The sequence below is a fragment of the Phascolarctos cinereus genome, unplaced genomic scaffold (genome assembly GCF_003287225.1).
Source record: "Phascolarctos cinereus isolate Bilbo 61053 unplaced genomic scaffold, phaCin_HiC Scaffold_5;HRSCAF=322, whole genome shotgun sequence".
In the NCBI taxonomy this organism is placed as follows: domain Eukaryota; kingdom Metazoa; phylum Chordata; class Mammalia; order Diprotodontia; family Phascolarctidae; genus Phascolarctos; species Phascolarctos cinereus.
The window spans coordinates 477,618,959-477,631,368 of NW_027555958.1; the positions used below are offsets into that span (position 1 = coordinate 477,618,959).

At 42.3% G+C, this 12,410-nt stretch overlaps 1 protein-coding gene across 6 annotated transcripts in view; it reads left to right on the forward strand.

Moving 5' to 3' along the window:
• The window catches only part of MSH4 (mutS homolog 4), an 87,243-nt gene that overhangs the window by 2,073 nt on the left and 72,760 nt on the right, over nucleotides 1-12,410 (forward strand). For all 6 annotated transcript variants that reach the window (XM_020968519.2, XM_020968522.2, XM_020968523.2 and 3 more), the window contains exons 2-3: nucleotides 5,647-5,829; nucleotides 8,654-8,817. In XM_020968519.2, the coding sequence (XP_020824178.1) occupies nucleotides 5,647-5,829; nucleotides 8,654-8,817 (347 nt within the window). The remainder of the gene's footprint in view (nucleotides 1-5,646; nucleotides 5,830-8,653; nucleotides 8,818-12,410) is intronic.

Genomic DNA, 12,410 nt, shown 5'->3' on the forward strand with positions numbered 1-12,410 from the left:
GTTAGGACAGGGAGTAGCAGAGAAGGCTGTCATGCAGAGAAATGAAGACCTAGCTGGTCTGTGGGTCCTCTTGCAGTGAAGGATCTAGAACAGCCTTCCAATGAGAGGGAGATAGCCAAGGGCAGAGAGTATTTCCATTGTCAGAATTCCAGGGCTTGAGTGGGATTCCAGGATGATTAGATTGCTGGGCCATGGTGAAGAAAGTCCAGAACATAGCCTGGTGAGAAATGAAGATACAGGATATTAAAGGATTTATTTAGCATATCTATGGCGTATAAAAGAATAGGGGGAGGGGAGGAGGAAGGTTGTCACAAGTCTTTTCCTGAGCCCCAAGTGTTTACTATGTGCCAAGTACTATATTAAGTGCTGGGAATACTAAAAGACACAAAATACAGACTGTGCCCACAAGGAATGGAAACTATGTAAATATATACAAAGCAAGCTACATAGAGAAAAAAAAAAAGAAGCAATTAACCGAGGGAAGGCACTGGAATTAAGAGGTCTTAGGGAAGACTTCATGTAGATGGTGGGATTTTAATTGGGACTTAGAGGAAGCCAGGGAGGTCAGTAGTTGGAGCAGAGAAGGGAGATCATTCCAGGCCTGGGGAAGGCCTGAGAGAATGCTCAGAGCTGAGAGCTGGAGGGTCTTGTTTGTGGAACAGCCAGTAGACCAGTGACCTCCTATAGAAAGGTAAGTGTCAGAGAGTACATGTAAAGACTGGAAAGGGAGGAAGGGCCTGGGGTATGAACAGAGCATTTTGTATTTTATTCTAGGGGTGATAGGAAGCTCTTGGAGTTGACTGAGTAAGGCAGTGACATGATCAGACCTCTAGGAAAGTCACTTCAGTGGCTCAGTGGAGGATGGACTGCAGTGGGGGAGACTTGGGGCAAGCAGACTGACCACCTTGGTTGTATACATCAGCAGTCCGCTATTATTATTATCATTATTATTATTATCATCATTATTATTATTATTATTATTGCTAGGCAGTGAGGTTAAGTGACTTGCCCAGGGTCACACAGCTAATAAGGTCGAGTGTCTGAGGTCGGATTTGATCTCAGGTCCTCCTGACTCCAGGCCTGGTGCTCTGTCCACAGCGCCACCTAGCTGCTCCTATCTTTCAAAGTTTTTGAGACCTTTTTGATTAGCTTTGCAAGACTCTTGGTAAATATATTCTTTTAAAAATAGATTTTATTGATATTTTATTTTTCCAATGTATCCTGTCTGTGTCTTGTTCATATATAGTTGCTTGCTTGTTGTCTCCATCATTAGACAATGAGCTCCTTGAGAACAGGGACTGTCTTCTGCTTTTATTTGAATCCCCAAGGTGCTCAGAAAAAATTCAGAAATATTTACTGACTGACTGACTAACCTCTCTCCCCATCTGGAGAGCCATACCTTATATAAAAACAAAGAATCTTTAAAAGAAAAAAATTCAGCAAAACCATCAAAAAAAAATTCTGATTTTACATTTACCAATTCTCACCCATAAACCTCCACTGTCTCTACAGAGGAGTTCAGAATGGTGTCTTCTTGTACCTATTCTTCAGGGCCAAACTTACTTATTAAATACATTTTTATTTTCTCACCATAGTTTCCCTCAGTGTTGCCCTCTCCTTCTCTGAGAGCCATTCAAGTAACAGTATTTTTTAAAGGCAAAAGAGGAAAAAGTCAATATAAATTATCAGTGCACAGGGAAAACATGACAGTGTAAGCCCTGTTCCCAACGTGTGGATGCTGCATCTCTGCAAAGGAGTTGAGGGGGAGGGTTCTCCTATTTCATCTTTGGGGCCTGGCTTGTTCTTTACAATTGCAATATCTGTTTTACATTGTTTTGTTATTCTTTCCATTTTTATCATTGTCATTCTGTAGACATTGTTTTCTTGATGCTTCTTACTTCACAAGGGTTCAGTTCATGTCTTTCCATTCAGGCAAATTACAGCCTTTGTTATATGCACTCCACCTGTAGCCACAAAGTCATTTTGTGACTACTGCATACTTTCTTAGCCAGCCATTAACTTACCAAATGAATTTTTCTCTCCTGTATCCTTTGACTTCAGTGGATGCAATGAAGAAAACTGATCTGGGTCATTATGGTCTTCAGTTTCTTGAAGAAATTAAAGAATTGGTAATACTTTTGAGCTTCCTTCTGGCAACGTCATTTGTACCCATGTTAAGCACTAGAAGTGGGTAGTTGTCATCTGTTTTGAAAAGTCTTGGGAGGTTCTCTGTCATGTCTTGAATACAGGCTCCAGGGAGACTGTAGGGCTCTCCATTATGGTTACCTGGGGGGCAGATTGCTTCCCCTAGTCACCTGAGCAGGGGAATCACCACCTAATATCCCTTCTCTTCTGAAACTTGGATGGTGGCATTTATGGTTCAGCTGTGCTGTTCTTTGGGTAACCAAGAGCTTCTTCCTCTTCTCTGTGAAGAGCCTCAGATTGATTGATTTTGGGTGTACAGTATCCATTTTTTCTCCTTTCTCCTTGATGTAATACCCTTCAGCTCTCCAACATGACAAGGATCTAGTCTTCCCTCACATTTCAGAATGCCTATTGAAGCTTTGCTTCTTTTTCCTTTTGAAACTTAATTCTCTGTAACAAACTGGAGAGATGGTGTTGGAGTCCCTTCACTTTTTCTTTCAGGAGAGAGATTAGCCTACATATGGAACACAGATAATAGTCATTCTGTTGTGCAAAAATACACACACTGGCTACTTCATGTACAATTTCTTCTATTCTCCACAATGGCTGAAATTTTCATCCTTGTGTTTTGAACAATTTGTGGGTACAGTTGGGCTTTATCACTTTCTTTGAAAATGTGATTTTATTGCAGTGAAATTGATATATTAAGGAATATTTTGAGCATAAAACAGTTTTGAGTTGCTTAATGTATGATCTCCACTCATAAGCTAAAACTTTTCTGAGGCCCTTTCCACAGGCAAACTTCAGATCTTTTTCAAGATAAAGTGCCGTGTGTATTGTATCTCTTCTGTGCAATAGGAGAGAGGGGATGGCTTCCAGAACTCGCCCTCCCACCAGATGCCACCTGCCCAATTCGAAAAAGACTTTCCCAAACAGGGGCCTGAGGCTGCACACTCTGCTGTACATTATCGTAATGTTTATGTATTGCTCAGCTGTTTAATCTGTAAAACCATTTTTACTGGACTCCTACCTTTTTTATATGTCATTGACAAAGTTTTGGGGAATTTTGCCCTAACCCCATTTTCCCTATAAGCCCTGTCGTTTTTCTTATATGATTTTGTGTTTTGGGCACACATGTGGCATGTGTCCACTTAGAGCAGAAATAACTTTTGAACCCAACCCTAAGTGCCTGTTTACATCTTTTACAGATAATAATCACCCCTTAATAACCTGGCAGACTTGCTCCAAATCTTTTTAGTTCTAACAATTCCACAGTCACTTTTAGCCTTATAGCAGCCTCTTACCTCTCACCAACTTGCCCCACCCAATTATTCACTCTTATTAATTCACTTTACTTTCTCATTTTTCTACTTATTTCACCTTACCTCATCTTGCCAACTGTTTTAACTTTCTTGAGTCTACTTCTTAACATTCTACTCCCTATTTTTCCTTGATCCAGCAGTAGACTTTGGGCCAGTATCTGGGCTTAGAGAGTTTCTTGTTTAATTTTTCTTCAGTTTCTCCCAAACAAGGAGATTTCTCTAGATTGGAAAGAACTGGGATAATTGTCTGGGCAGTCTGCTGGAGATGACAAGGGAGAGTATGAGATCAAGGTCACATGAAGAAGGGTTGGCCTTGTTGAGGAGAAAGATTACCTTTTTTTTTTGTCAGAACCTGGAGTAGAGGAGATGTCAGGGGGTTTTGAGTTGTAGAGAAGGGAATCTCTGCTAGTGGTGAAAAGAGCTTTTTACTTAGTAAAACATGAGGTCGGGTACTCATCCCAGATGGTAATCTTACAAAGATTTTTTTATCTTGATTGATATGACTAACTTTTTTTTTTTGCCTAGATCAGAAACCTTTATTTCATTAAAAGAGACTTTTCCTTAATTAACAGATACAACAGAAACTGTTGACTTCCAGCCTGCTTCGCCCACATCCCCTGTACAAACTGTCCTACCTTTTTTAAAAAAATCTTTTTTAACATCTGTTTTTAAAATTTTGAATTCCAAAATCTCTCCCTTTCTCCCTCCCCATGCCTCTCATTGAGAAGGCAAGCAATTCCATATAGGTTATACATATGTAGTCATGCAAAACATATCCATAATAGTCATCTTGTGAAAGAAAACATAGACAAAAAAAAATTCAAGAAAAATAAAGTGGAAAAAAAAAGTTGCTTTACTCTGTGTTCAGACACCATCAGTTCTTTCCCTGGAGATAGATAGCATTTTTCATCTTAAGTCCTTCAGAGTTGTCATAGATTGTTGTATTGCTGAGAATAAGTCATTCACAGCAGATCATCATACAATTTTGCTGTTACTTTGTACCCAGTACATTTCACCTTGCATCAACCCATGAAAGTCTTTCTAAGTTTTTCTGAAAGCATCCTGTTCATCATTTCTTTTTTTTCTCCATCATTTCTTATAGTACAATAGTATTCCATCATAATTACATACCACAATTTATTCAGCCTTTCCCCAGTTGGTGTGCATCCCCTCAATTTCTAATTCTACCCGCAAAAAGATCTGCTATAAATATTTTTGTACATATAAGTCCTTTTCCCTTTTGTTTTTAATCTTTTTTGGGATGCAGACCTAGTAGTGGTATTGTTCTGTCAAAGGGTATCCATGGTTTTATAGCCCTTTGGGCATAGTTCCAAATTGCTCTATAGAATAGTTTGATCAATTCACAACTCCGACAACAGTACAGATAAGGGAACTGAGGCAAACAGAGGGAGGACAAGCTCAGGGCCACACACCTAGTAAGTGTCTGAGACTGGATTTGAAGTCAGATCTTCCTGACTCCAAGCCCAGTGTTTTATCCACTGTAATACCTAGATGCCTCTAAAAGGAAGAATTTCATTCTCTGTGGACCTTATGATTTACTAATTCTATTTGATAAATCACTTTTAGCAGAATTTGATATTCCTGTAAAGTTTAAAATAGGTTTTGGATATAGCCTACCTGAGCACACAGCTTTACCCCTAGACTTTCATCGGCTCTCTCTAAAGCTCATAAAAATCGCTCTCTCAAGAGACAGAAAAAGGAAAGAGAGTTTCTGAGACCACAACACTGAAGAGTCTAAAAAGAGAAGGCACCCTATGTAAAAAAAAGTAACCATATCAGATTAGATAATAGGACAGAAAAAGTAAATGACAAATGTAGGAAGGGATGTAGGAAAAATGAGATGTTAATGTGCTGTTGTCAGATTTGCGAATTCAGCATTTATAGAAATTAAATTTTCTGTAAATTTTTTCATTAATGCTCATTTCATAGCTCTAAAATGAAGATAGTAATAGCACCTACTTTCCAAGGTTGTTGTGAAAACAAATTAAGATATTTTTAATGTGCTTTGCAAACCCTAAAATGCTACATAAATGCTAGCTCTTATCTCATTTGACTACAGGACATAATACATGGTTATTTAAATTCATCATCACTAAATGATTTTGATGTATTTAAAGTTTTTAAAACCATATGTTCACATTTTATTTTTCCTGCTTAGATTCATACTTTGGGGACAAAAGTTCTTTTGCAGAAAATGTTAGTGCACTGAATTTTACCTCTGTTGCAAGTTCATCTTCAGCAAGAGATAGCAGTTTTGCTCCAGTCATAAAGACACCATCGGCTTTTGGTAATCCTCCCAGATCCAGTTATGGAAGTAAGACACCTCAAATGGGACATTCAGGTAAAAAGCAAGAATGTGAAACTGTTACATTAACATGTTGAATTTTATTTCTGTAGAATCACAAACATCTGAAGTGAATGGTGATGGTGGTGGGATGGTTGATTTATTTGTTATGGAGTATTAAAGTAGGAAATGAGACTGGACAGACTTTCTTCTGAGGTTGTCCTGAGAGTCACGAAGTCTGCTTTGGGTACAAACAATGAGCTCCCTGTTACTGCTCAAGCAGAGGCTGTCAGGGGCTTTAGATGAGAGAGAGAAGATTCCTGCACCTACGTATAAGAATTGCTCATGTGGGGAAGCTGGAGAGGAACACATCAGGCTTGGGACATCCCTTCTGTACTTATTAGCGTGTTGACCTTGGACAAGTAACTTTGCTTTGCTGGGCCTCCATCTGCTCATCTGTGAAACAGTGTGTGGGACTAGGTGCTCCCTTGGGCCCTCACAGCCTCACAGGTTCTATGACTTATTCGTTCTCTGGGGAAAACCTTTTGCCAAAGTGGGAGATGGGATCTCACCATCTTGAATCTTCATAGAGTGTGCCATAAGCTATTCTCACAGGGTTAGAGGGACTGCCGTAACTTTCGTTACCTTTTCTTTCACCACCCTCATGCAAAAAATAAAATAACTACCCAGCTACAGAGTTTCCAAAACACATATCCTCCTTTTTTCATTTCAGCAAGGAAGCCTGCTATGTCTGATTTTTGTTTGTTTTTGTTTTGGGGAAAGCAAGTCCCAAAGCAGCAGACTATTTAGGATCCTAGTTATAGCAGAAGGTGCAGTTTGCTTTAACCCCAAGTTATTGTCATTAAATAGCTGACTGGGAAAAGTAAGAGAACTAAGTAGAATTAGGGCCTTGTTGCACATTTGGAAAATAGGTATGCTTCACACTGTGGTAGAGTTCTCTTTCCTTCTGCAGATCTTAAATAATCAGTTGACTAACAATTATGAAAGTAAAAAGAACATCACTGCAACTTAAAAGGGACCCTGGCCTGCACAAGACCCACCTGGCAAATGGTAATGCTGGTCACTGTGCTCAGCACTGAGGGTACAGAGAAAAGAGCTGAACAAGGCTCTACTCTCGAGCCACTCATTGGAGAACACCCACATATATGTCATAAGGAGATTCAAGGTCACCTCAGAGGGCAAGCTAGCCACTGGGGGGAGCAGGAAAGGCCTTTGCTCTTCAGGGAGAAGCCTCAAGTACTTGAAATAAGTGGAGGTGAGGACAGAGGACATTGCAGGCAGGTACACAGACAGCTGCCACAGGTCAAGTCCACAAGTATTTATTAAGTGATCGCTACCCCATGCCTGGCACCGTGCTAAGCCCTGCAGATGCAGTGAAAGGCAAACTGATAGCTCCTGCCCTCAAGTTTACTTGTAAAAAACTAGGTAGATCCGAGCTGTGTGCAGAGTGGATAGACAGTTCTGTGAAGGGAAGGCCTGAGTCTGAGGGGGCCAGGAAGGGCCTCTTATAGGAGGTGGGGTTTGGTTAGAGGAAGTTGGGGAAGCCAAGGTGGGAGTTAAAGGACCAACCATTTCAGATGTGGGGTCAGCCAGGGCAAAGGTGGGAGGTGGGTAGCTGTGTGTGAGAAAGTAAAGGCTGTGGAAGGGAGTAAGGATTCAAAAAACTGAAAAATTAGGAAGAGACCAGGTTATGCTGAGCTTTAAGTTCCAGTGAAAGGAGTTAGAATCTGATCGTGGAAGTGACTGTGAGTTACTGGGGCTCACTGGGATGAGCTGGTCGCTGAGAGTGGAGGGTAGGTTGGTGCTGAATATGAAGGGTTAGAAGGCCATGGCAGGAATGGCAGGGGAGAGAGGGAGAGCCAGGGTGGGGTGGAACGTGAGGCAAACAGGAGCTGCTGTGAAGGTGGGAGAAACAAGATTTGGCAGCAGATCAGCTTTGAGGGCAAGGAAGGAGTTGAACATGCCCCAAGGTAGGAAGCCAGGGTGATGGGAAGGGGAGGTGATACAGAGGGTCCAGAGGCAAGGATCAGCCAGTCAGTCAATCATCAGGCATTCATTAACTGCTTACACTGTGCTGTGCACTGTGCTAATACTGGGGGATCTGTACAAAGAATGGTAAAAATAGGCCCTGCCCTCAAGGAGTTTACCTTCTAATGGAAGACAGTAAATACAGATGAAGAACGGGTTTGGGAAGAGCTTTAAATGCTTGACCTAGGCATTCAAAGAGGTTCATTTTACTTAGGGACTGTTCATATTGTCAATGTAGCACAGTCCCTTTGGGCCAGAGCTTGGTAAGAGGACTTCTACTCAGAGTTCTAAGGTTGTTGTTGGGCTTTTTTTTTTTCTCATCTTCCTGGCCAAGGAATACTGCACATTTAAATTGGGTAGGTTTTGGGTTCAAGTCCATGGCAGTTTCCAACTGGCGGATGACAAGCTAGAGAGGGAGGCAGTAATGCTCTCCATTTCTTACCGGAGGAGGGGCCGGGTCTGGGATGTTCAGGGAGTGCTCGGCCCCCTGCTGCAAGGGCTGCTTCTCCAACTTTGGTGTCCATCTGGCACTCGGCTCTCGCCTGTGGCTACAGGAAGCTGTAGCACACACAGCAGCCAGACCCAGGTAAACTGTTTTGGGAGACAGGCTAAACGAGGTTGAGGGTAACCTAGAGGCCTCACATCAGTTGGTGAGATAGGGGGATGTCTACCCCAAGTGTGTGAAGACTTTCCACCATCCACCCCGTGGGTGGTTGAGAATACTTTGTTCTAGTGGCTGTGAAGGCGGTTGGAGCAGATGTCACAGAGTGCACAGAGCTTGGGTGGGCAAGTCTCTTGTTCTGATTCAGTTGCCTTTCTTAACTTTTTATAGTTACGTCCTCATCTGCAGTCTCGACTCACTCTGTTACCTCGGTTATTGTCGCGGTTGTCGAAGGGAGAGGGCTTGCCAGAGGGGAAATAGGAATAGCAAGTATTGATTCGAAAAGGCCTCAAATTGTGTTATCCCAGTTTCCTGACAACACGACATATACCAAGGTAAGTATAGAACAATACGAGATCAGGAACTCCGTGACATTTTTCAGGTTTATTCTTTAGGAATCAGATGATTTATTGGTAGAATAGTAATCATGATTTCTTGGGTACCAATCTGAACTAAGATAGAATTATTATTAAGCATTGGCTTAATTATTAAAGTTTTAATTTTGGTTCAGAGCTTGATTTCATCAATGTGGGACTCCCACCACAGTTTGCGAGCAACAGCTTCCAGCCCATCTGTTGTTAATTGTCATGCTCAGGCCCTCTGAACCCCTCTGGTGTGTTGTGGGCCGTGGGCTGGTGAGGCCAAGGGAGGAAGGCTTTTTCAGAATCATGTTTGTAAAGGCATGCAGTAAAACACAGAGGATTACCAAGTCAGTCTGCTAGTCAGTAAGTCAACATTTAGTAAGTGCCTACTGTGTGCCAGCCACCGTGCTAAGTACTGTGGACCTCTCAAGGAACTCAAGTCTAATGGAGACAACATGCCAACAGAGACGTACAAAGCAAGCCCTGTGTGGGATAAATAGGAAATAAAGGTGCTGGAACAAAGAGGCTTGGGGAAGGCCGGGGAGGTCAGTGGTCAGAGAAGAGGAGGGAGAGCCTTCCAGGAATGGGGGACAGCCAGAGAGAATGCCCAGAGCCGGGAGATGGAGCGTCTTTTTCGTGGAGCAGCCAGGAAGCTAGGGTCACTGGATAGAAGAATACATGTGGGGGTGTCTGGTGTAAGAAGACTAGAAAGATGGGGTGGGGTGGGTTGTGAACGGCTTGGAACACCAAACAAGATTTTATATTTGATTCTGAAGGTGATTTGGAACCCAAAGGAAACCAGTTCTATTGATGTAGATGTGTCAAGTGCTTTAAAACAAAATTCATGGACCCTGGGTCAAGCAGCCTGCCCTAGAGAATGGCTGGGGTTGTTGGGAAGTCCAGAGACTGACCCAAGGTCATAAAGTTGGCCCAGGCAGGACATTAACTCAGGTGTTCTTGATTCCAAGGCCAGTAAGTTAATGGCCTTGTGCCAGGTTGCCTCTCTCATAGTAAAAAAAATGGGCTAAAAAAAGATATTGGGCTCATATTTTAAAATTTCCAAATGGCTTTGAAATTTTAGATTCTGAGATTTAATACTGTAAATTAAAACCACCTGCGGCTTTTGGACCAGAGAGCTGGGTGGCATAGTGGATCAAGTACTGGAATTGGAGTCAGGAAGACCTGAACTAGAATTTTGCTTTGAAACTTATGAAATCTGAGGCGCTGAACAAGTCCCTTAACCTGATGCAGCCTCACTTTCCTCATCTGTAAAATGGAAATAATAATAATGGCACCTACCACACAAGGTTGTTGTGGAGATGAAATGAGGTAAGATACACAAAGCCCTTTGGACACCAGGTGCTGCCGGTGTTAGCTCTGTCATGAACTTGTAGTCTGTTGGTGGGACGACTTGGTTCTCCAGCAGGACTCTAAAGCCAGAGGGTCGTCTGTTGGACAGAACCCTGTTCTAGGCCCCTCCTTTGTAGAGAACAGAGCTAAGGCCTGGACAGGTGGAGTTGGGGCAGCACCAAGGCCACATCCTAGCGTGCTTCTGCTTTACGTGCCTTTTGCACTTGGAGCATTCATTATCTCAGCAGTGCGATGGACTTTTTATTTCTCAGAATAAAGGAAATGGGGAGGAGTCATGTGACAACAAGACTGCTTGCCAAAAGGTGTGCACATGCTTTATTCACAAGACATCATGGTTCTTCCTTCCTTTCCCCACATTCCTTCACTAAGTTGAATGCCTTCTGTGTGCTGGGGGCTGTGGATAAAAGACAAGAGTGACACAGTCCTGGTTGATGCAACATGGGAGCCATCCCTTAGGATGAACATTGAGGATGAAGGACAAAGCATTCATTCAGCCCTTACTACTGCCAGAGCACAGTGCTGACCATGGGTACACAGACAGAAAACCAGGATGGTTCCTGCTCTCAGGAAGCCCGCATTCCCATAAGGGGAGAAAACACAAGACAGGTTTCAGCTGCAGATCCTTGGGGTGAAGGGCAAAGGAGACAGGGACTCTGCATCTTTGGGGTCATTTTCCCTGATACCATTTGATGGAGCCAAGGGCTATGTTGTTGAGAATCTTTTCTGAGTCTTTAGTAGCTGTGATGGCTAAGGAGGCCAGGACTTTCTCCCCTAGGTTTACTCGTTCAGCTCAGTGACAGTGGGACTAGGCTGGTAAGATCAGGGGGACCTCAGACTTATTTGCTTTTGTGTACTGCGTACATGATGGCTCGGGAGGAAAGAGACTGGTGACTTTGCAGAGCCCTCCCTCATTTCATGACATCTCCTTCCTGATGCCACGGTCCTCTTCGAGAATAAGGACAAACAGTGATTCTATACCTAATCATATCCACTGATCAACCTGTCTGTTACCCAGCACCAAATTGTCTTAAGGACTACAGCTGTGCCATGTGGTCTGCGATCTGGTACTGCCCACTTCCTTCCCAGTGTTTTTCATTAAGTCTCTTCATATAGCTTGACCTTTTGTTCCTGTAGTTGAATTTTGACACATTCTGTCTCTTGCCTTTCTTTTGAATTCCATGTTAATCTTTAAGTTATTAATGTATTTCCTGCAAATGACATATTGTTCGATATTCCTTTCCAACCCATTCTGCTCCCCTTCTCCTTTTCATGATTAGAGTAGCTTCCAGAGACTTAGGACTCTTCCTTCTTCAGCCATGTCCAGCCTCTTATTCCCACCTTCCCCTTTCCCAGTCCTACCTGTATGTATCCATGATGAGCATATTTCTGCACTAAACTCTCTGGGTGTCTTCATCTTTGTAGTCTTCCTTTATCTGGTTCAGATAAAAGTGAGGTCAGGAGATGTTTGTTCCTCCACACTTTCATGCCTGTTTGTTTACTCTTCTTTTCATGCACCCTATTTATACAAAGTAGTAAATTCCTCGCCCTTCTTTTTCTCATTTATTTTCTGGTACATTCTTCCCCCCTCCCTACCCGCCCCTTTCTTCTATTTAAACCAACAAAACCCCCACCTAGTCCTAACTCTTTCTGTGACCAGTGAAGAGACTAAGATTGTAAAGGGAAATTTCTTTCTTCTCTTCCTGTTAGATTCATCATTTAGCCTTTTCTAATGTTCAAATGTATTGACTTGTCTATGCCTCGACACTCTTGTGTTTACATTTCAAAGTTTCTACCCAGCTCTCTGTTTTTGTTTTTCATCAGTTATTCTTGAAAGACCTTTATTTTCTTAAAGTTAGACATGATAACTCTCTGCTGAGCTACACTCAGTTTTGGAGGGTGAAATATTCTCAGTTTTTATCCTAGCCTTTGTCCTAGTCTGAGATTTTCTCTTCTTTAAACTGGCAGCTGCCAAGCCTTGGTTGATCCCAACTGGCTCCTTGCTACTTTAATTTTTTCCTGTATGACTGCTTGCAGTTTTTGTTGTTGTTGTTGTTTGTTGTTTGTTTTGGACTTGGAAGCTCTGGATTTTGAAGTGTTTTCAATTTGGAGTTTCATTCAGTAGGTGATGGTGGATTCTGTTTCTGATAGATCTGGGAAGTGTTTTTATGATTTCTTGAACTATGATGTTCAGGTTT